At 46.1% G+C, this 25714-nt stretch overlaps 1 protein-coding gene across 1 annotated transcript in view; it reads left to right on the top strand.

Moving 5' to 3' along the window:
- Window positions 1–25388, top strand: part of pex7 (peroxisomal biogenesis factor 7) — a 30527-nt gene extending 5139 nt beyond the window's left edge. Inside the window, 5 exon segments of the mRNA XM_084483992.1 lie at window positions 3619–3725; window positions 4082–4198; window positions 6602–6657; window positions 14039–14138; window positions 24873–25388. Coding sequence (XP_084340118.1) covers window positions 3619–3725; window positions 4082–4198; window positions 6602–6657; window positions 14039–14138; window positions 24873–24944 — 452 coding nt within the window. The 3' untranslated portion in view covers window positions 24945–25388.
- The last annotated feature ends 326 nt before the right edge of the window (window positions 25389–25714 follow it).

Below are 25714 nucleotides of genomic sequence, written 5' to 3'. Positions count from 1 at the left end.
GTGGACCCAAAATCACGACACAGGATTGACAACTTGGCCCCCGTCCACACGGCCGATAACGATCCGTTTTCCTTTGATGCGTTTCAGGAATATCTCCGTAAAGACGGACTCGTTGCGAAAACGCATCCAGCCGTAGAAACGCTGTAGTACATATTCATGGCCACTATGTGGCGCTGGTTCTCCACAAAAAAAAGTGGAGCGCATCAAACCTGCGCACAACAAGCCCCAGCCCTGCACGCTGTATACAAACACACAGTCGAGGAGGAGAAAGCAGTTGTTAAACCTTTTAGATTGAGAAGAAATACTATTTAATGTTATATGTCTTATGATAAATGTACTTATTGTAAGTCGCTTTGGATAAAAGCATCTAAATGTAAATGTAAATGTACAGTTAGTAATTAAATTTACCAAGGGGCTGTATTTAAAGCTACAAAAATGGTAAAATAAATAAATAGAAAAATCAACGCAACTCTAACGTCCCTAGCTGGTGGGGGGGGGGGGGGGGGGGGGCGATGTTTGCGTTTCCGGTGTCTTCAGAAATGTGCGTTTTCGGGCACCGGATCCGCCGGACCCGTCTGGACGGTCGGCCCAAACGCACCAGACTCATGAGGCTTCACCAAAGAATGGGCTCCGTGTGGACAGGGCCTCAGATGGGACAGAGGTGTTTATTGAGAATCCGGGGGGGGGGGGGGGGGGGGGTGGCTGGAGAATGGTGAGAGTCCGGTACGGGTCCAGGGGAGTCCTGACGGAGGGGCTGAGGAGCGTGGAACTGAGGAACGAGGGAGCACGGGGGAGATGTGTAGGACTGGACAGTTCTTTCGCCGAGAAGGATTAAACAGAGGGGCCACAAGAAGATACAAACTGTTGGAGGTCTGTCAGGAGAACCGGGGTGGATAGAGAGGGAGCTGATTGGTGCTTGCCGGCAGGTGTGTGGAGCTGAACAGAGAGAAGACTGGGAGGAGTTTGTGACACGGACAGGAAGAATATACAGTTGTACAAGAGAAAAAAGTAATTGAATCCTGTCGAATATGCACATGCCTGTGTGTGTGTGTGTGTGTGTGTGTGTGTGTGTGTAGAGGAGAGTGTTGTCTTGTGTGCGTCTGTCGAGGAGAATGTGTGTGTGTCAGTAAGCGTGCATGCGTGTGTCGATGAGAGTGCGTGTGTGTGTGTGTTGATTAGAATGTGCGTGTGTGTCGCGGAGTGTGTGTGTGTGTGTGTGTGTCGAGGAGTGTGTGTGTGTTGATTAGAATGTGTGTGTGTGTAGCGGAGTGTGTGTGTGTGTGTTTACGATTAGAATGCTCGTGTGTGTGTGTGTAGCGGAGTGTGTGTGTGTGTGTGTGTGTGTCGAGCAGAGTGTGCGTGTGTGTGTGTGTGTGTTGGTGAGAGTGTGTGTGTGTGTGTGTTGGTGAGAGTGCGTGTGTGTGTGTCGATTAGAATGTGTGTGTGTGTGTGTGTCGAGCAGAGTGTGTGTGTTGGTGAGAGTGCGTGTGTGTGTGTTGGTGAGAGTGCGTGTGTGTGGTGTGTGTGTGTGTGTGTGTGTGTCGGTGACAGTGCGTGTGTGTGTTGGTGAGAGTGCGAGTGTGTGTGTGTGTGTGTCGGTGAGTGTGTGTGTGTGTGTGTCAGTGACAGTGCGTGTGTGTGTGTGTGCCGGTGACAGTGCGTGTGTGTGTGTGTGAGTGCGTGTCTCCCCTCCAGCCGGCTCTCCCTCCCGGGGGCCGTTGTGTAACGCCGGCCCTCGCTGATCAATAACAGCCAATCACACGAGTGTTTTTCCTCCCAACACTGGAGACGTACGGGCCAATAACAGCCGGGGCGGATGACAGACAGGAAGTCGTACTTCATGTGGCGTGTCACGGCCCGGTGGAGACCGCCGTCGCCGAGGTAACCCAGATCCAGCCACCCCATCTGATTCCGACCGACTTGGGCACTTTACAATTGGCAGCTTTCCATCCACTGTGTGTGTGTGTGTGTGTGCGTGTGCGCGTGCGTGTGTGTGTATTGTGTGGAGTCTGAGCTCTGGGGAGGGCTGGGGACGGTCTGACCGTTTGACCCCCCCGGCCACAGAGGTGCTCTCCCCCCCCCCACCCCCCCTCTCTCCCCAGAGGCCTGTTGTGTAGAGCACGTTGAATATATGTAATGGATTCAACATATAAACCTGGAATGACTCTGCCTCTCGCAGCGGGGCTATGCTGGCAGCGGGGGCGGGGGGCGAGGGGGCGGCTTAACACGTCCCACACGGCCGTGAGGAAACCGGCAAGGTCTCGGTTTACCTCTGCTTCCTGTTTATAGCTGTTTAACAATACGTGTGTGTGTGTGTGTGTGTGTGTGTGTGTGTGTGTGTGTGTGTGCGTGTGCGTGCGTGCGTGCGTGTGTGTTTCAGTTTATTGTAACTATTATGATCACATCATAACTATTATGATGTGTTTGGGTTTCAGTTCAACTATGATCCACTGAAATGCCAGTGGCTCCAGCGGAGAGACACCAATAGAAACGATAGAAACAACAAATTCATAAATTCAGATTTGTGCTCATACTTATTCGGCTTCATAATACTCTTCCATCGGTCTCCGTTACATTCTGGCCAATCTAAATCATTGTTGTCCCAAAAGGGGAATCAGGCGTGTGCAGCTGGAGCCCACATTGAGCACCTCTCGGTGCACCTCTCACGCCGTACAGCAAGACAAGCGGTGGTTTATGGTGGGGGCGGCCTGCACCTATTCAGGAGACCCGTCCACACACACGTTGAAACGGAGAGATAGGACTCAGTGTTTACATTCAGCTTTACCTTATTTGTTGATTGTTGCAGTGAGTTGGCAGTTCCACGCACGCACGCACACGCACTGCGCACGCACGCACGCACGCACGCACGCACGCACGCACGCACAAGTGCAAACACACACGCACACAGCATGCATACAGGGCCATGCTTCACTGAGAACGATGTCCCTCTAGGGCGCGCACACACACACATACACACACACACTGCGACAGAACCTGTCCGCAGTACAAAGTGTATCTTTGTGAAGCAGCCTAATGCTCATTAAATGAACACTTAATCTCACTCTCCCTTGTTCTCTCTCTCTCTCTCTCTCTCTCGCTCTCGCTCTCGCTCTCTCTCGTTCTCTCTATCTCTTTCTCTTTCTCTTTCTCTTTCCCTTGTTCTCTCCCTTGTTCCCTCTCTCTCTCTCTCTCTCTCTCCCTTGTTCCCTCTCTCTCTCTCTCCCTTGTTCCCTCTCTCTCTCTCTCTCTCTCTCTCTCTCTCTCTCTCTCTCTCTCTCTCTCTCTCTCTCTCTCTCCCTTGTTCTCTCTCTCTCTCTCCCTTGTTCTTTCTCTCTTAACCACTCTCTCTTTCTCTCACTTGCTCTCCCTCTTCATCTTGCCCTCTTCCTCTCACTCTTTTTCTCTCTACCTCAGTACTAGTTTCACTCCCTCCCCCTCTCCATCTTAATCTCTCTGCTCTCAATTAAATTAAATTCAGAAGAGCGTTATTGGCATGGAAAATATAAATATATTAATTTACATTGCTTAAGCAGTTTACACTCTCTCTCTCTCTCTCTCTCTCTCTCTCTCTCTCTCTCTCTCTCTCTCTCTCTCTCTCCCTCTCTCTCACCCCTCTAGGTGACGGGACGCTCAGAGTGTGGGACGTCAAGAGTGCTGCATGCCGATTGGCCATCCCGGCCCACAAGTCCGAAATCCTGAGCTGTGATTGGTGCAAATATGACGAGGTACGGCCCACCCCCAATGCAGTTGAAGCAGTTTTGCGACGTGACAGTGGTTTTGGGCATGGACAATTTACAGTTACATTGCCAAAGCAGTTTAAAAGTACTACGAAAAGGTAAAGAACAAGCCCTCACTCACTCACTCACTCACTCACTCACTCACTCACTCACTCACAAAGAAACAACGAATGGGAAAACAACCTACGAATACGTTTGATGAATTGTGTGCATTTAGTGTGTGTGTGTGTGTTGTGGGGAGGATGTTCTGTTAACTGTGTGTGTGTGTGTGTGTGTGTGTGTGTGTGTGTGTGTGTGTGTGTGTGTGTGTGTGTGTGTGTGTGTGTGTGTGTGTGTGTGTGCAGCACACGGTGGTGACGGCGGCGGTGGACTGCAGTGTGTGTGTGTGGGACCTGAGGAATCCCCGGCAGCCCGTCTGTCCGCCACTGGTCGGACACTCCTACGCCATCCGCAGAGTCAAGGTACACACACACACACACACACACACACACACACACACACACACACACACACACACACACACACACACACACACACACACACGCACACACACAGTTTAATACTTTTATTTGGATCATAACAAGTGGAGAGGTACAAATGATCCAACATTAGTGGAAGCATTGCAGGACTGAGCAGGCTTGACCAAACAGAGAATGCCTTATGCTCATACAACTATTTAGATCATGGGTACACGTTGCATCTTCTTCTCCAGATTGCTAAGCTGCCTATTGTGGCAGAGGTGGAGCAGTACTTTGCAAGTCTTTTTGCATTTGGTTTGTTCAGTCCACAGCGTTGTAGCCCACACAATACAGGACGATCGTGACAGCATACACACACACACAAGATTTCAACTATGTGCACACGCACACTCGCATACAGACACACAATCGTGACCAGACACACAAACACACGCTCACATAAACACACAGGATCTTTGCCACGCACACACATGCCCTCAAACACACACACACGCACGCACGCTATTATCAACATAATTTGTGAGGAAATGTCTGTGGACATACTGAAAAACCGACTGTGACAGCGTCAAAACACCCACCTAAATGGAGTTAACAAGAAACACACACACACACACACACACACACACACACACACACACACACACACACACACACACACACACACACACACACACACACACATGCGGGCAACCCACAAATGTCTTGAATTAGCTTGGTGTGTGCAATCTTCATTTATTGAGTTTGTGTGTGTGTGTGTGTGTGTTAGCATGTTAGTTAATTACACAGCTCTCCCTCTCTCTTTCTCTCTCTCTCTCTCTCTCTCTCTCTCTCTCTCTCTCTCTATCTCTCTCTCTCTCTCTGTCCCTTACTCTTTGTGGTGTTTCTGGCCAGACATCCCTGATCGATTACCTTTCCTCAGAGATGAACTAGTCCAGCTAATCTATCGCTGATGAGTGTGTAGTGGCAAAGTGTGTGTGTGTGTCCTCACAGATGTGGGTTTGTGGGGCCCAGTCATGGGTAGCACACCAAAGGGATGGGGCCCTCAGCTGTAGTGGGGCCCAAAATCCATCTCCGCACCGTTTTTCATTTTTAATGAGCTCAGGAGGCTGCCCTGACATGCCCCCCACTCTTTGTTTACTTGGCCCACAAGGTAGCAAAGTTGAGTTCTGTGTGTGTAATTGTCATGCTCATGAGCGCCCCCCAGGTGGTACTGCACCCCATACACACTTCCTGAAGTGTATATCGTTCAGCCAATCACATGTGGCCAAATTGATCACGTGGTTTGTGTTATGGGAAATGACTAGGCATGCAAATCAGACCTCTGGTTGCCGGATGGCTATCCATAAGGGATCGCCAGAGTAGTTTGTTGCCGGATGGCTATCCAGAGCTATCCTCTAGCTTTTTCCTTGCTTGCTGATGAGCTTGATAATTTTTTCTGTCTCTCAGTTGTTTCGTTAGGATGCGTAGCTCCCGTCAACGATGTTCGGTCCTCCTCTAGACGCTAAGACGCTAGACGTTGTTTTACTCTGCTGACCTGTACCCCCAGCGCCTTGCCGGGGTCGACAGAGCCTAGCTGGACAGATAGCAATGTTAAAAACGGGGCCCCACCATGTTGGCAAAAAACTTTTTCTAACCATTTTAATTAATTGAAGTGATAGTTGTGATCAGGATTTTTTGCTTATATTGCCTGATTTTTTTGTGTAGCTGTAGAAGCACTGGAAAGGGTGGACCCCATAATGGTGGTAGTGTTAGGTGGTAGTGTTAGGTGGACCCCGAATAGTAGGTGGAGTAGTGTGTGTGTGTGTGTCGGTACGGTGTGTGGTTTTTAATAGTGTTCAAAAATATGTAGAGAGAGAACAGAATTAGATAAATAAATGCATATAGCCGTAGAACTAGTGGGACACAGTGCACACAGTTGTTTTGGGGCGGTAAACAGGGTCTCCTATCTCCGCGGTGGTTGTCAGGGGCGTCCAGGTGGTATTCTTCCCAGGTAGGCGAGCAGGGGGAACGGCCAGCCGTCCCAGTGGGCGGTGTGGTGTGGTGGTGTGTGTTCGGACTGCTGTCCCCCTGGGCGGAGCCGACCAGTGCAGGTCTGCTTCCACGCCCAATCAAAACACACACAGCCAAGGGGAGAGCAGGGGTCAGAGGGACAAAGGGGACGTTCACCAATTCATCCTACCTGTGTTGATGTTTTTCCATATCTCTTTTTCCCTCTCTCTCTCTCTCTCTCTCGCTCTCTCTCTCCCCCTCCCTCCCTACTACTCTCTTCCTCCCTCTCCTCCTCTCTTCTTCCCTCCATCCCTTCCTCTCTATCCCTTCTTCTCCATATCCCTCTCTCTCTCTCTCTCTCTCTCTCTCTCTCTCTCTCTCCCCCTCCCCCCACAGTTTTCTCCCTTCAGTCGGACGGTGTTGGCCTCCTGTTCCTATGACTTCACTGTCAGGTAAGGGCTACCTTTTGATCTCCACTTCCCATCTATCAATCAACGGTGAGTTCTCATTGGCTTTAACCTCCCAGTGGGCGGGACCAACAGGCTGAGAGGCGGGGCCTTAATCCTAAAGATTCCATCTTTCCTTTGGCAGTACTTTAAAGGTCCCATGGCATGCTATTTTATGGATGCTTTAATATAGGTGTTAGTGGGCCCCTAATACAGTACTTGAAGACGTTCAAGAAATTCAGCCTTGGTGCAGAGTTACAGCCACTACGAGCCAGGCCCACAATGAGCTCTCCACAAACGTGCCGTTTTTAGAGGCGGGTCAAGGTAGGGTGGGGGTGTGGCCCTGAGCAGCTTGTGGCCACGGTGCGCTAGTGTTTACAGTGGAACACTGAACACTCCGGGTGCTCCGGCGGGAGTCCTGGAGCTCTAGATCTAAATAATATCATATTATATTTAGATATCTATATAATATAATATATATTATCATGGTCAAAAGCTGTTTGCGCCTCCGGATGATATTATGAATCTCAAGCGACTGCTCGGGTTCTCAGACGCCTCTGGTTCTTCCACTTCCACGTCAATATTAAGTACAGACTGAACGGCAAAATGGAGGAGAAGGGGGTTGCCCGCTGAACGCTGCCCGTTGCCCGGGATTGTCTCCCGCCGGAGCCCAGCTGCCCGCTACAGCGGGGCTCCGACGGACAATCCTGGGCAACAATACTTTTCTCCTCCATGTCGCGGTTCCCAATTCCTTCTCAACCAACCCGACGCAGTCTAGTCTTTTCACCAAATGGGAGCTTTATGCAAGCTTGCGTTATTGTGTTGCGTGTTATGCGCCATAACACCAACAGCAGAACGGTTATCCAAATAACAAAGAACACTTGCGTTACAGTGTGTGTATTCACACACACACATGTGGCACTCGCACGGTCCTAGCTCATTGTCTCATTGTCGGGCCAAATTCTCTGGGCGGGCCAAGCAGAGAAAGGGGAGGTAACATGGCTCCATATGATGTCATATGGGGCCGGAAGCCAAATCAAAGCGTTTCAGTGATCCTTTTTTCAAAGGCGGAGCAAGATACCTACTTCTCGGTTTACACCTAATGCAATTTTTAGCTACTGGCTATTTTCATGCCATGGGACCTTTAAATATAAATGTTGTTACCAGCTGTCAAGTGAAAGGCTATTTTCCCCTCTGAATCTCATCATTGCTTGCTCTAGTGTTGTGTGTGTACACACCCTAGTGTGCTATCTGATGCCATAGAAGATGTCATCCGTCTTGTTGTAATCCTCAATTCATACGACGAAATTCATAGTAGTACAAGAGAGTCTTCAAGGGCACCGTTCAACCCCTCAGTGTGTGGCTTTCATCTGAGTTTTATATTAGACCTCTACCTGAGTGAATGTGGATTTTATGTTGGATTTTATGTCTAAAGTATTTGGATGACCTCTAGTGGAAAAGACGGCGTCATGACAGCAAAAACCACCGTATTCTACCTCGATTTATACATGTCTGAAATTAGGTATAGTTTTGACCCTTTCGGCCTTCCAAATCTCCTCTGAAACAGGCATGCATGCACACACACACATGCACACGTACGCACAAACACAAACACACAGGTGCCTGCTTGTGGTCTTTGTTTGAGAAAAAAGAGGCACCTGTCACCTGCTATCCCATGTGCACACACTCACACACACAACACACACACATACACTCACAACACCCACGCACTACAGTACGTACCCTCAAATGAAAACTGGTTTGTTCATGTGTGCTGATCCAGGTTTGGGTAACCCCATTGACTTTGAGCGTTGCATTTTCAGTTTTATATTTACCTAAAACAAGCGTTTTTTAAATAGTTTCATCTTCAATTATCAACCTTGGCAAAAATATCAATGAATATGAAAAAGCTGAATAGATAGCAGTCATGTCGTCAAAAATCTGAACGTTTTGATATTTGAATGGTTTCTGTAGCTGAAAGTATGAAGAAGGAGAAGAATGAATATATAATATATATTCATATATATAAAAATAGAAATAATAAAGATTTCGATATCTAGAGTGTGAATGCTCCAGCATTCACACTAATAATAAAGATTTCGATATCTAGAGTGTGAATTCTCCAGCATTCACACTAATTACACTGCTATACATGTTATATATAAATAGAAACAAAGCAAAGATTCATCACGCCTAGCCAAAAGATAAATGATATTGGATTTTTCTCAGATATAAATGATTTAAAAAGTGTGGGAGGATTTTATTTAATTAAAATGTGGGATGACTTTATAACAGGATATGTACATATTTAATACTGCACATTGTCTCCAACCACATGCTGCATGCAACTACTACTGAGGACTCTAGTGGAGTTAGGACTCTAGTGTTGGGAGTACTCTACTGAGGACTCTAGTGGAGTTAGGACTCTAGTGTTGGGAGGACTCTACTGAGGACTCTAGTGGAGTTAGGACTCTAGTGTTGGGAGGACTCTACTGAGGACTCTAGTGGAGTTAGGACTCTAGTGTTGGGAGGACTCTAGTGAGGACTCTAGTGGAGTTAGGACTCTAGTGTTGGGAGGACTGTAGTGAGGACTCTAGTGGAGTTAGGACTCTAGTGTTGGGAGGACTCTAGTGAGGACTCTAGTGGAGTTAGGACTCTAGTGTTGGGAGGACTCAGGACGCCACTACTGAGGACTCAGCTGAGGACTCTAGTCCAGGAACTATTCAGGACTACAATGAGGACACTAGCTGACTCTAGTAAAGACTCTAATCAGAACAATAATGATGACTCCTCTAGGGAGGACTCTAGTCTAGTGAGGACTCTAGTGAGGACTTCTCTAGTCTAATGAGGACTCAGGGTAGGTGTCTAGCCTAGTGATAACTCTTATCTGGATTCTAGTTTAGTAAAGACTCATGAGGACTCCAGTGACAATTCTAGTCTAGTGAGGAGTAGTTCTACTGAGGTCACTACTCCAGTGAGGACTCTAGTGAGGATTCTTCTCTAGTGAGGACTCTACTCTAGTGAGGATTCTACTCTAGTGAGGACTCTACTCTAGTGAGGATTATACTCTAGTGAGGACTCTAGTGAGGATTCTTCTCTAGTGAGGACTCTACTCTAGTGAGGATTATACTCTAGTGAGGACTCTAGTGAGGACTCTACTCTAGTGAGGATTCTACTCTAGTGAGGACTCTAGTGAGGATTCTACTCTAGTGAGGATTCTACTCTAGTGAGGACTCTACTCTAGTGAGGATTCTTCTCTAGTGAGGATTCTACTCCAGTGAGGATTCTACTCCAGTGAGGATTCTTCTGTGATGAGGACTCTAGTGAGGATTCCACTCTAGTGAGGACTCTAGTGAGGATTCTACTCTAGTGAGGACTCTACTCTAGTGAGGACTCTACTCTAGTGAGGATTCTACTCCAGTGAGGATTCTACTCTAGTGAGGACTCTAGTGAGGATTCTACTCTAGTGAGGATTCTACTCCAGTGAGGATTCTACTCTAGTGAGGACTCTACTCTAGTGAGGATTCTACTCTAGTGAGGACTCTACTGAGGATTCTACTCTAGTGAGGACTCTACTATAGTGAGGATTCTACTCTAGTGAGGATTCTACTCCAGTGAGGACTCTACTCCAGTGAGGATTCTACTCTAGTGAGGATTCTACTCTAGTGAGGACTCTACTATAGTGAGGATTCTACTCTAGTGAGGATTCTACTCTAGTGAGGACTCTAGTGAGGATTCTACTCTAGTGAGGATTCTACTCTAGTGAGGATTCTACTCTAGTGAGGACTCTAGTGAGGATTCTACTCTAGTGAGGACTCTACTCTAGTGAGGATTCTACTCCAGTGAGGACTCTACTCTAGTGAGGATTCTACTCTAGTGAGGATTCTACTCCAGTGAGGATTCTACTCTAGTGAGGACTCTACTCTAGTGAGGATTCTACTCCAGTGAGGATTCTACTCTAGTGAGGACTCTAGTGAGGATTCTACTCTAGTGAGGACTCTAGTGAGGACTCTAGTTTGGACTATAGTAAGGCTGCCCCCAAAGAAGCTTTTCTTAGTCGACTCAAGCTGATGACTAATCGTCACACTTTTGGTGTCATTGTTTAAATATATAATTATCGAGGCATCAGAAAATGGTTTGGTGTGCCTTTTAAATTCAGACCTGGACAAAGTGGTTCTGAATGGTTCGAAAATGTTGCCTCATGTATTTATACACCGTGTTATTGCGCACATAGATGCAATACAGCTTGATGGTTGTCAAAACAAATCAATGGAAAAACCATGAGTTTGTATCTCCATGTACGGCTGTACGGTGCTGCCTCGGGGGGACAGTTAAAGTAATAGCCTTGTCTGGGGGGGGGGCTCATCCTGGCGGGCGCGTATCTAATGAACCCCTGGTGGTGTGTGTCCGGTCCTGGGGCTGCGTCCACCAGGGGAGCGCTTCATGTTGATAGCGGTGTCCGGGACAAGACGGCCACGAGTTAATCATGGCTCGTTGAGACCACGGATGCATTCGGTCGCAACGCTTAATAATTAAATCTTTTTGCGCGACTAAACGCCTAATGAAATATCAGTGGACTCTCTAACCCCCTTACACTGTGAGGGGGCCTGGACTCCAGTATCTGCGGAGGACTCCAGCCAGGGTTTTCCCTGACAGGCTCATGGAACAGGTCTCAATGCGTTGGGTCTCTGTGTTCCCATGTTGACGTGGGCTCCATAACGGACGCCCATTGAATCATTGATCAGGGTGAGATTGAGACTAGATCCGACCACTGACGCGGCCCCATCTGTCTGATGTTTGCCCAGGATTGTTTTCTACAGATGGTGTTGAGTGTGGGGGTGTACATTTGCGTCATTCAGTGGTGATATCCGGTTTGTTCTATTTTTTTGGGGATTTATTTAATTGTATCAAACAAATGCCTTGCACACAAGAAAAGACATCAAATACAATTGATTTCTTTTCATTCTATCGTTCTTCACGCATTTGTTCTTTCTTTCTTTCTTTCTTTCATTCTTTTTTTCTTTATCCCATTCTTATTTACGTACACCTGTCTTATTTTTTCTTTAGTTTGTTATTTTGTTCTTTTATGTTTTTAGTTATTCACAGAGTGAGGTAGAGTATCTGTGGATACCTTTTGTTATCTTTTGTTATCAGTCATTCAGTCATTTAGTCATTCTTCCCTTCCTTCCTTCCTTGGGTGTATACTTTTACTATGAAAACGTTTTACTATGAAAACATCACGTCTCTCTTTCTCTCTCTCTCTCTCTCTGTCTCTGTCTCTGTCTCTGTCTCTGTCTCTCTCTCTCTCTCTCTCTCCCCTTTCATACCTGTTTCCACCATGCCTTTAATTACTCTCTTGGTCACAATCATTCTCACACACACAGGCGCACACACACACACACACACACACACACACACACACACACACACACACACACACACACACACACACACACACACACACATCCGACAGGTGGATCTGCAGCGTAACACAATAGGGGTTAAATAATAAGTTACCATGGAGACGACAGGGCTAATTTACACAAACACGTTTTTATTTGTACTAGCATTTGTCCATTCACTCTCTCAAACAAAAACAGACAAACATCTACACACACACACACACACACACACGGCAAACACACACACACACACACACACACACACACACACACACACACACACACACACACTGACGCATTCAGGCATAAATCCACACACAGAAATCAAAGAGAAGCGAACAAACGAACATGTGGTTCTGGCTCGGTAGACGGGTGTAACACATGAGGGGGGTGCAGGTTAATTACAAGCACATTTCTCCGTGATGACCTTAACCACACAAGGCAAAATACATTGTTATGTATAACCTTTCCCAATCCCATACCCCCATGGTTACACAACATGTTTTTAAATGTGGAGATGTTTTAAACAAGCAACAGCCCGCCATGGCCTCCAGGTAACCTGAAGTGTTTGTGATAAACGTGGTCTAGTCTGAGGTGAAACGTTAACGTAAGGTAACAAGTAAGGGATAATGTATAGAACGCCGGTCATTATCGGGGCGAAGCGAGACACCTCCGCTTCACGTCGGTGTCCGGTTCGCTTTTAGATAATGACTGGTGACATTCTATACATTATTCCACTTATTACACGGCTCCTTGCCAAAACTAAAAAATAACTAAATAAATAAAATAACTTGTCTTTTTACAATTACCATTCGTAGTGTTGATCAGCAGAGAAATAGTCTGCGAAAGACGTTGACGTCGCTTAGCAACCGAATCCACTGGGGTTGATAAGTTACCGGACTACTTGCGGAGTGATACGAAAGACGTGAAAAAATCCACTTTCCTTGACAGCGGCCATTATATGCTTAGCAACGGTCATTATTGAAAAATAATTCACCACCGGAAGTCGGGAAGGCCCATGCGAGTGAGCGGAGCGTTCCACAGCACTGAGAAGAGCCGTGTAACAATCAGTTTTAACATTCAACCTCCTCTCTGTTTGGATATGATGTGATGAGGAACATAGAGAGAGGTTCTGAAGTTACGTATTTTTCACGTTTCACGCCATTTCGAAATGTACACGAAAATGTACCCTTTTTATCCTCTTTAAACCCGACTATCGAGCATGTTTTGGAGTTTGGTTGAGCAGCTATTTACTGGACGTCAGCCCAGGTGAGAACCCCAGGCTTCAGTCAACCCTCCTGACCAGCGTCCTGCAGCGGGCAGCGGGATGGATCTGGACACCATAACTGATGTGGTTACATTTCTCTCCATGTCCTCACACATGACTGTATCTGTATCTATATCTATATACATATAGATATAGATATAGTGTATAGATATAGAGAGGATGTGAATGGTCCTTATGGGGATAATAGAGTGAATGGAGCTCATTCTGAAAGTGGCTTAAATACATCTGCAGAGTGAAACGGTCCTGATGGGAGGATCTGCTGAGTCAGAGCACACACACACACACACACACACACACACACACACACACACACACACACACACACACACACACACACACACGAAAAGTCTTTCAATTAGTCTGATTGGTTGAGGTCTGGGAATAGTGTTTTATTGGCTCATTCACTATTTCAACCCTCACTGACTCCCTCTCTCTCTCCCCTCTTCCTCTCTCTCCACCCTCTGTTTTGTTCAATGGCAGTTTTTAACATGGAACATTTTAATCTCCAATACATTGACAAAGCAAGTAAAATTTAAGTTGAATGCAAAAATGACAAAATGCAGTAATACTGTGTGTGTGTGTGTGTGTGTGTGTGTGTGTGTGTGTGTGTGTGTGTGTGTGTGTGTGTGTGTGTGTGTGTGTGTGTGTGTGTGTGTGTGTGTGTGTGTGTGTGACCTGGTGGTCTGTATGTTTTTAGGTTCTGGGACTACAGCAGGAGTCAGCCTCTTCTGGAGACGGTGGAGCATCACTCTGAGTTTGTCTGTGGGATAGACTTCAGCCTACACACACCCAACCAGGTAACACACACACACACACACACACACACACACACACACACCCAACCAGGTAACACACACACACACACACACACACACACACACACACACACACCCAACCAGGTAACACACACACACACACCCAACCAGGTAACACACACACACACACACCCAACCAGGTAACTCACTCACTCACTCACACGCACACACACACACACACACACACACACACACACACACACACACACACACACACACACACACACACACACACACACACACACACACACACACACACAACCAGGTAACACACTGACTCACACTCTCACAGTCTCACACACACACACACACACACACACACACACACACACAACTAGGTCACACACACACACACACACACACACACACACACACACACACACACACACACACACACACATAATAAAATAACGTCTCACTCTATTCCTTAACAACTTTAATGGAAGTGTTCTCTTTAAGCGACTGACAGAAGAGTACCTTCACCGCGCAGCCGCAGAGCCACAGCGATGTGTCATGTCAAAATAAAAGTGCGTCAGCAATATCAATAGTACAAGTACTAATACTATTACTTGTATATCAATAGTACAAGTACTAATACTATTACTTGTATATCAATAGTACAAGTACTAATACTATTACTTGTATATCAATAGTACAAGTACTAATACTATTACTTGTATATCAATAGTACAAGTACTAATACTATTACTTGTATATCAATAGTACAAGTACTAATACTATTACTTGTATATCAATAGTACAAGTACTAATACTATTACTTGTATATCAATAGTACAAGTACTAATACTATTACTTGTATATCAATAGTACAAGTAGGACTTCAAATTCAACCTCTCTTTCAAGGACCCCTTTCTGAAAATAAATGAGCATAGTAATAATCATAAAAAAAAGATTTGTTGTAGAAATGGCCATACGTTTTCTTTTTTTAACGTATGCTTTATGATTATTCTCAGGTTCTTTAATTTTCCAGTGTCCTCCCTAAAGACACGGGTTACGGGTTGCCTGAACGTACGTAGGTCATGCCATCTTCTAGACTCCCTCGCTGTTCCCTTGTGGGGGACCACATGACCCGCCTCATATAGAGGGTGAATGAGTCCTTTAACAGATTAAATCATCACAGCCTCTTTTTGGTTACTGACTTTACTTCTGAGGTTATCTGTGACGCATACAATAGGCAAAAAACGATCTGCAATGAGCTCTCCATAAAGATGGCATTATCTACTGCATTAGCACGAGACAGCTATGTGAGAGTTCTGTGCATGTTCCTCCCTCCCCCATAAGGATAAGAAGATGTCCTCCTTGCCTGACACCATCTGGAAGGTTTCCCAGAGGCATCACTGAACCCAACCAACTTCAAATTGATGTCTTCCCCGAGGTTCTGAAACATCAAACTGACTTCCTGTCTTCAGTTTTCTTATGATGTGGTTGGCATCATGCATTGTGGTACAGGTGTGGAACATCACATCAGGCCTCAAACATCACATCACCTACTCAGTCTTCCAACCCAAAGGATTTGGCCCATTTCTGATCTGAGTTGATCAACCTCTGGAGCTGTGAGAGGAGAATCCCGTTCTCTCACTGAATCCAATGCAGGGCATAAATGCAGACCTTCTGTTGCAGATGCACAGCTCCTCTTGGACTGGCCAACTCCATGCCGAGCCTTGCCCTTCTTCTCTGCCAACTTCAAAGGCTTCCTTCAGGCGAGGAATGACTGGCGCCAGCCCAGACAAAGTCACGGGCATGCCCGGCAAGCCCCCGGTCACATCACCGTTTGTTTCCGACTGGTAGTTCTCACGCATGGTCGACGTTGCACTTCTTTGTTCCAGTTTTCAACATTACACATTTCTATAATTTTCATACAGTTCCTTCACGCCTGACGTCAACAGGTGGAAGAATGTGAATCTCCCGAGACAATAGAGGAATGCTGCTTTAATGTCCATAGAGTTCATTTTTGATTGTTTTTGAAGTATTACTCTACTACTAATTTGAGGTTGTCTGAAGCACATGCAGGCGCGTCTTTTGGGTGAACTTTACAAATTTCCCCGTCTGGGTTTCCTTCAAGGTGCACACCAGTTTCAGAATACTGCAGATTGCAGCATCCTTTGTACTTTCCTGTGCTCCTTCTCCGGTGTGCACGGTTCCAGTGTTTCTGTCCACAAAACAAACCGTTTTTTTTCCCAGGATTCATAAATAATCAGAGGGTCGAATTTGCTTTCTCAGAACCCGCCAGAGTTTCCCTTAATCCTGCCATGTGAAGGCCTTCCTCGCTGCATGCAGTGTTGTCATGTGTTGTCCTACCCATGCAATGACAGTTGTGACCTCCAAAGCAGGAAGCCTTTCAACTACAACAGGAAAGGTTTTTATTCTGTCACAACACTGGTAAGGCTGGTAACTTTACCGTGAGTGCTCAATCTAGGCCAGTTTTCTAGTCAGGTTTGAGTCTTACCAGCAGTCCATTGCTCCATGCCCTGTAGGCAGCTGTGGCCGTTATTTCAATGTTAATGTCTTCTGCCATGTCTCTAATCTCCTCATTATTGAACTCAACACCCTGTGTTAGTGGAAGGTCTCTGAGGTGGACCCTGGACGCTGATCAAACTAATGAAGGGGTCAACAATGACAACAGGTTTCTCTAAAGTCACCATGCTGCATGTTTTCATTATAGCTAGGACCTCATTCTCAATGGAATCCACTGTGCAGTCTCGGCCCATTATAGTCACACCATCATTTTATTTTATTTTTTATTTTTAACCTTTATTTATACTCGAAAGATCAATTGAGGGGTGACCCTCATTTGCAATGATGTGGAGTCAATCATGACCTGAAGATGTGAGGCCAAGATCTGTTGTTTGCTGAAACACGACTGCCTTCTCATCCTTAATGTTCAGGTCGTCTCCTGCCCTTTTCAGTGACGCTTTACTCAATAGCAGAGGAACGATTACTTTGGTTTCAATGCAACATTTGGTCTGGCCAATCTCAGATGGTGCCTTCACTCTCTTGACAGACTGCACTGCTCTGCCATCACCAAACTTGAAAGCCTCTCCACCTGCCGTGTGATTTATTTTGATGGCCTCTTTCTCACTCAGGGCATTTAAAAAGCTGCCTAGCCACTTTCCGACGCAAACAGTCCTTGCGCAAGCGGTTTCAATTACAGTGTGATTTTGCACTCCTCTTTTTTTACTTTGCTTGTTTCTTCCATCATTTTTACATTTAATTGTCTGTGTGGGCGGACTTTTACCCAATGGTAGGTGCTCTGGCAAATTGCACAGCTGGACCATTTTCCGTACTCATCCATTGGAATTGTTCCAGGTGAAACCGGTCTCAACTGCTTGTTCGTTAAGCTCTTCTTGTTGCCATCTCTCTTTTGTTCAGAGTCGTACGCAGCGTCTTCCCTGCTTACTATCATCTCACGAGTGGCGCTGCCTTTTTGCCCAAAATCCACCTTTTCCTTTAACTTGATAGCATAACCGCATCGGGAAGAACCATAATGAATTTACGTATCAGATTCGATCTCCGTTCAAAATCCACAATCATTTTCTTAAATAGTTTCCCTGTTTGATTACTAGAAATAGGCTCTCACTCTTTTGGAGAAAGGAGAAAGCGTTATTATTCATATACTCTAGGTAACATTGGCCTGTAGGGCAAAGATGAATGATAAGCTCATAAACCAGATGATAATTATTTCTACGAACGTAGTTTACCACCATGGGATGTAATAATAATAGTACGCCCTCCATGTCCTACAGCGTGTGTAGTGTCAACGGGGGCTATGACAGAGGCCCCATTGTAATCGCCGTGTATGCGTATCATCCCAATCAGCTTCTCATCCTCATATTCATCTTCAAACCGCTTATCCGGGGTCGGGTCGCGGGGGCAGCAGCTCAGGCAGGGGGGCCCCACGCTTCCCTTTCCCGGGGCCACATTGACCAGCTCTGACGGGGGGATCCCCAGGCGTTCCCAGGCCAGTGCGGAGATATAATCTCTCCACCTAGTCCTGGGTCTTCCCCGAGGCCTCCTCCCCACTGGTCGGGCCGGGCCTCCTTGGTCCACTCAGCTCCATGATATACTATTCTATGGACGTAACCGCAACAAACAATCGCATTCAACGTCAAATGACCTCTGGTGTTACATTTACAGACTAGAACCTCATCACTTGGCTTCTCTATGCTGTGGTAGCAGTTTAGATCCTTTTAGAAGTACCTACCGGCACCTTACACAGGCCAGTACTGGCCACCGTAGTTTGGAAAGGGAAGGGTTAGGAGGGGTTATTCATCATATCAAAATAAAAGTGTGCCAGCAATATCAGTAGTACAATATCAACTATGACTCAACCAGGTCACAAACCTCCTTGCTTCTTAATGTTAAGGGCCTCATGCTCAGGAATGACTCCATGAAGACTACGTACATAGTGGTCCAAAACAAGCTCCATTCAGCTGGCAGTCAAACAGACACCAGATTATACAGTCACACACACACACACACACGCATTAACACACACACACACACACACACACACACACACACACACACACACACACACACACACACACACACACACACACACACACACGCCCACACACATTTCCGTCAGGGAGAAAAAACCCAATTAACCAAGTGGCAAACTGAAAAGGCCATGGATGTCGAATTAAGGCTGTCTCTTTCTGTGTGTGTCACACACACACACACACACACGCACACACCAGACTATTGTATGGTTTCCTTCTGAAGCTCTTGAGCAACCCGGACCCGAGGTCACATGTCTGAGGACGGAGAGGTCCCGTGTTCTGACCAGATGGAAGGGTGGGGGCGGGGGGGTGGGGGGGGGGGGGGGGGGTGTATATGTGGTGGTGGGGGGGGGGTGTATATGTGGTGGCGGAGGTGGAGAGCGGCCGGTCGTTATGTCGTGTTGGGGATGCGTGGGCGGGGACGTGTCTGACATCACAGACACCGCCCCTCAAGGACCAATCATCATCTGGCGGCTGCCGGAGTCCCTTCCCTGCCCACTCAGTCGCTTTTGTTCAGTGTGACAGTGTGTGTGTGTGTGTGTCCATGTCTGAAGGGAGTGTGTGTGTGTGTGTGTGTGTGTGTGTGTGTGTGTGTGTGTGTGTGTGTGTGCGTCCGAGGGGATTATGTGTGTGTGTGTGTCTTGGCAGTAATGAGCTGTATTGTTAGCTGTATTGTCATCAGACATGTCATTACAGCAAGCTGTTGAAGGAGGACACACACACGCACGCACGCACACACACACTACCAAGTTCGGCTCTCCATATGCGTGTATCTTCCCCCTCCCTTGCCCATAGCCCAGACCCGTTCTAAACATCTTCTGCAACAGCTTGTTTCCCAGTCTCCCTTCTCTCCTTCTATGCCTCAGTTTCCTTCACTCATTCACCTTTAATCATCGTCTCCGCACACTCGCTCTGTCTCGCCATCCCTCCCGTCATTAACGGCCAAACATGCACAACATGTTCAGCACAACCGATCCACGTAGTGTGTCAGTCGTCTCGGGAACCAGGTGTTCATAAAGCATCCCAACAAAGAGTGCCTTATTGATTTATTACAATGGGAAGACGTGAAGTGTTCACTGTGTACCTGGGGTGTCTTCTGATATCATAGACATCATAGTCATCTTGTATAAGTAACATCAAGTTTCTTTTTATGCAATAGTATTGCATAAAAACGGGACAATTTATGTAATTTTCAGAGTTGGCGAAGCGACTTCTGATCTCAGTGACGTCAATGGTCCGACTTGTCTCTACCGTGTGTATGAAGCAGTGCTCTGTGATACTAGCAGATGTTCCAGCCTGAGGCGTCTCCCTGTAGGCCCACATAAGGTACACTTGTGCCCACTGTCTAATCTGGGCATCGGCACATGGTTCAATCTATGACGTCTTCTTTATGATGTGTGTGTCAGATGTGTGTGTTTTTCGGGCCAAAATTAGCTCGGATAAGACTCGGAGAAGAGAATGTTCTTGTCAAAGGAAAAGAACCACCACATTATGTCTAATGGGGCATGTCTTTCATGCATTTTAGAAACAGAAACAGTTGTCAAACCGTTTGTATTCTTTCAGGCTCTAGGTTTTCACTGGAACAGTGGGCCTTGTTCAAAGGGCTAGAGGCCTTTGACGCCACGGTTTCTTTGAGGTTCTCTCTAATTATTTGTCCGTATCACGATTTAGAAACACCTTTCAGAAAATTATGTTTCTTATTGTTTAATGTCCACTGCCCTCGTGCTTTTTCTCAATCTCCCAACACTCATAGAGAAAATTATTTGCGTCCACAGCTGCACCCTGTCACAACCTCTCTCTCTCTCTCTCTCTCTCTCTCTCTCTCTCTCTCTCTCTCTCTCTCTCTCTCTGGCCTGTGTTTTGTCTTTGATCCGTTTTGCTGCAGTCTTGGCTGCCTTCTGTGTGTTCAATTGTGTGGTGGCACTAAAGTTAATTAGCGATGGGCGATCCTCTCCTGAAAGAAGTGAGTCACTGTCTTGGAGTTCTGCTAACTCGTCCCGACCCTCCCCTCGCCGCGCGGTCAGTTGGTCTGTCTGTCTCCAACGAGCCTTTGAAAGCCACAGAGGATACCGCTACAGGGAACTCAGTACTTTGTTTGAATTTTTACGTAAAAAAGCTAATTTTTGTCCTCTTTTGCTAACATTGGCTAAAACAAGGCAACACGTTCAAATATATAGATCGATAGCTGTATTGATGTTCAGTGTTTCCCATACATAGACCAATGTGTGGCGCAGCGCCACAGATTCAACAACGAGCGGCACAAATTGATTCCGCTTTATTTATTTTAACGCGATTTTCATGTATAAATATCTCACTCTCTCACAAATACCTGTTAGATCTCTCGTTGCTTCGGACGAGCGCTAAATTGTCCCCCCCCCCGTCAACAACTCCGCCAACCCGTACCAACCCTTCCCCCCGTCAACAATCCCGTCCGCCCGCAATCCAACACAACAATCCCGTCCGCCCGCAATCCAACGCGAAAATCCTGTCCGCCCGCAATCCAACACAACAATCCCGTCCGCCCGCAATCCAACACGAAAATCCTGTCCACCCGCAATCCAACTCCCACCCGCAATCCAACTCCCCTCCCCAGTGAGAACCACTGGCCTAGAACGAACAAACGGCTCTAGAGAGGACTCTCATTTAATCAACACTATCTTACGTATAAGGTATGAACAATAAATAGTTTTACAGACTAAATAACTAAACCTAAATTATAAATCTTTATGGAATTAAACCAAATATAAACGGTTGTCAACTGACAACCATCGGGTTAAGTTCCAAGCTTTTAGGGGTTGAGCTGTCTGTACTGTATGTCCCAAGTGACTACTGGCAGGAACACATCCATCAATACAACACCAGTGAAAGACCAACTTTCCCCAAAACGGGTATATACATCCTATGAATAAACATATATCATGACATCACAAGGATTTGCCATGGAAAGCGCAAACAACTAAATCATTGAGGCCTATTATACACAACTTATTCGGCTCTGATTGTTTTTGATTTCTTCTATAATTAAGAGTAATTGTTCTATACCCTCACAAAAGACTACTTAATCATCATGCCAAAAGAGTTGAAGATCAGATATATATTTCTTATGGGCAGTATTAAAAATAAACATAAACAAACCTTTACATGTAGGCTACCATTATAAGCAGGGGTGCACATAACTTTTTTAGTGAGTTACTCATTTGAGTATCAGGAGATGGTGTTCGGTACGCACAGTGTAGCATCGTTTTGATAATGATGAAGGCGATTCCACCGCGGGTGGAGATGTTGAAGGGGGGGTGGGGATTGCGGGCGAACAATCCCGTCCGCCCGCAATCCAACTCGATAATCCCGTCCGCCCGCAATCCAACTCGATAATCCTGTCCGCCCGCAATCCAACTCCCCCCCCCCCCCCACCCCCACCCTGAGACCTACAGAGTCTCACTCCGGCCAAAAACCAAAAGTTGCCAACCCTGCAGGGGGGCACCACACATTGCTACCTGGTCTGTGGGAAACACTGATATTATCATCAGGGCGAAAACCTTTTTGATATAAAGTGATTTTGTTTAGGTAAAAACTTTTCGGGATCTGAATCGCCAACCTACAAACTTTTTACGTTTCCATGCAGGTATACAGCTTAAGGATGAAAAGCAAAGCGCTCTTCTAGTGGAGTTTGGCATCATATGTCAAAAGATATGTTCCGATGAAGTCGGAGACAGCCGTCACGTTCACAATAGGCCTGTAAAACCCAATAAGCCCCGAAAAGAGAAGAGATCAGAAGTCGCTTCGCCAGCTCTGAAAATGACATCAATTGTCCCGTTTTTATGCAATACTATTGCATAAAAAGAAACTTGATGTTACCGATACAAGATGACTATGATGTCTATGACATCAGAAGACACCCCAGGTACACAGTGAACACTTCACGCCTTCCCATTGTAATAAATCAATAAGGCCGGGAAAATCCTGTCCGCCCGCAATCCAACACGAAAATCCAACTCCCACCCGCAATCCAACTCCCCTCCCCAGTGAGAACCACTGGCCTAGAACGAACAAACGGCTCTAGAGAGGACTCTCATTTAATCAACACTATCTTACGTATAAGGTATGAACAATAAATAGTTTTACAGACTAAATAACTAAACCTAAATTATAAATCTTTATGGAATTAAACCAAATATAAACGGTTGTCAACTGACAACCATCGGGTTAAGTTCCAAGCTTTTAGGGGTTGAGCTGTCTGTACTGTATGTCCCAAGTGACTACTGGCAGGAACACATCCATCAATACAACACCAGTGAAAGACCAACTTTCCCCAAAACGGGTATATACATCCTATGAATAAACATATATCATGACATCACAAGGATTTGCCATGGAAAGAGCAAACAACTAAATCATTGAGGCCTATTATACACAACTTATTCGGCTCTGATTGTTTTTGATTTCTTCTATAATTAAGAGAGTAATTGTTCTATACCCTCACAAAAGACTACTTAATCATCATGCCAAAAGAGTTGAAGATCAGATATATATTTTTTATGGGCAGTATTAAAAATAAACATAAACAAACCTTTACATGTAGGCTACCATTATAAGCAGGGGTGCACATAACTTTTTTAGTGAGTTACTCATTTGAGTATCAGGAGATGGTGTTCGGTACGCACAGTGTAGCATCGTTTTGATAATGATGAAGGCGATTCCACCGCGGGTGGAGATGTAGAGGGGGGGGTGGGGATTGCGGGCGAACAATCCTGTCCGCCCGCAATCCAACTCGATAATCCCGTCCGCCCGCAATCCAACTCGATAATCCCGTCCGCCCGCAATCCAACTCGATAATCCTGTCCGCCCGCAATCCAACTCCCCTCCCCCCCCCCCCCCCCCACCCTGAGACCTACAGAGTCTCACTCCGGCCAAAAACCAAAAGTTGCCAACCCTGCAGGGGGGCACCACACATTGCTACCTGGTCTGTGGGAAACACTGATATTATCATCAGGGCGAAAACCTTTTTGATATAAAGTGATTTTGTTTAGGTAAAAACTTTTCGGGATCCGAATCGCCAATCTACAAACTTTTTACGTTTCCATGCAGGTATACAGCTTAAGGATGAAAAGCAAAGCGCTCTTCTAGTGGAGTTTGGCATCATATGTCAAAAGATATGTTCCGATGAAGTCGGAGACAGCCGTCACGTTCACAATAGGCCTGTAAAACCCAATAAGCCCCTAATGGCTCAAAATGTATATTTGGGTTAGCTTTTGCACTGAAACATCTTGTGCTATTGCAAGTTTGTTCTCATTAGCGGGCAAAAGTATGAAGATTAAATTAGAAAGCATTTTACCCATGATGGTTTGCACAAAGGAAACGATTCAACATTTATTTGCAATTACGAAAGACGATATGTATTCCCAAAATCGACATTCAAAACCTAATGCATGGACAATAACTCTACTGCCAAGAGTGTTTTGCTCCTGTTGTTATGCCAATAAATAAATGACCGTTTGCATACATGAATGAATTCATCCCTCCGAGTCACTCGATAGCTGATTCTTTGTTGCTCAGAAGTTTATTTTCCCAGGATGCTTTGCGACAGGGAAACCAACCGATTTCCCATGCCCAGATTCCGGCAAAGGGCTTTGCTGGGCAGGCGCACATAAAAGGCCGGGGAAGACTTTGGTGGCGTGCCTTCTAAATGATAGCCCGGGATCCGTTAAGGCATGTAATTCAGTTGATGGCCGTATCCCTCCTGAGTATCCCAGGGCCGTCGGGGTAGAGAGGAGATAACGACTGCTACCCTGCTCAGGTCTCTGTCCCTTCGGGGTGAGACTGGGCCTCTTCAAACGTTTGAGGCGTGTCATTTCAGGAAGGAAAGAGAATGGGAGGCGATGGCGCGTGTGGTTAAACACGGACACACCGTCGGACCGGGGTGCAGGCGGCCAGTCAATTTCCAATCAGCCCCCGAGGCAAACGGAGCCTTTAAATGAGACCGCCCCCCCCCCACCCCCCAATGTGATGGAAGACCGTCAAAGGCTGAGCCTCTGATGAAAGAGCTGTGCTCCCCCTCTGGTGACATGGAGGGCCCCGTCCCTCCATGCACAGCCTTATTTCATTCATTTTGAAGTGAATACGTGTCATTAAGGGTTAGACAGTGTAAGACTAATATTGTGTGTGTGCGCGTGTGTGTGTGTGTGTGTGTGTGCAGGTGCTGGACTGCTCCTGGGACGAAACGGTGAAGATCTACACACCTGCCTGTCTTACAGCCGCTGGACCCTAGAAGAGACACACACACACACACACACACACACACACACACACACACACACACACACACACACACACACACACAGAAATGCCTGTCTCAGGTGTTTTGAAGTCAGGATTTTAAACATTGACTTTTGAGCCGCTACGATGATTATGAGATTAATGCATATCACTTTGTGATGATCTCACAAACCACACACACATCACACGTCATCGTAATCAAACATTTTGTAAACAAATGTATTTTTAAATGACTGCCATAGTAGTTGGTTATTCATATTCATTTTTCCTATTTATATATTTAAAATGTCTGAAAATAACAACGCTTCCCTTGATGATCTATTTCTGTGTGTTTTTGTGCCTGTGATTAGGACAGACTAAGTCTATCTTGGTGTGTTTTACAGTTGCTTTGATTATAAAATATAATCCATGAAGCCCCCAAAAACACAGTTGACAAAATAAATGTGGGACTTTTGAACTTACTGGTATGGGTCTTCCATGTTGAAAACAAAAATAGTATGCTTGAGGAAATGAATGTATGTAGGATATGACGTGTGTGCGTGTGTGTGTGTGTATCCAGACTGTATGTATATATTCATATGGAGGAGGAGGAGGGGATGCACGTCATGACATTGCCTAAGGCCTGTGACTGGGAAATGTCCCCCCACCAGTAGCCAATAAAAAGTGGCTTTCCAGTGATGCATACAGAATCACACCACCACCACCAGCTACAATTCTTACTGAAAGGTTATTACTCTCACCCTCTTATCGTCCCTGCACCTT

Source organism: Micromesistius poutassou, assembly GCF_964030765.1.
Source record: "Micromesistius poutassou genome assembly, chromosome: 19".
In the NCBI taxonomy this organism is placed as follows: Eukaryota; Metazoa; Chordata; class Actinopteri; order Gadiformes; family Gadidae; genus Micromesistius; species Micromesistius poutassou.
The sequence above is the reverse complement of the archived record's forward strand: the minus strand, read 5'-3'. Positions and strand labels throughout refer to the sequence as shown.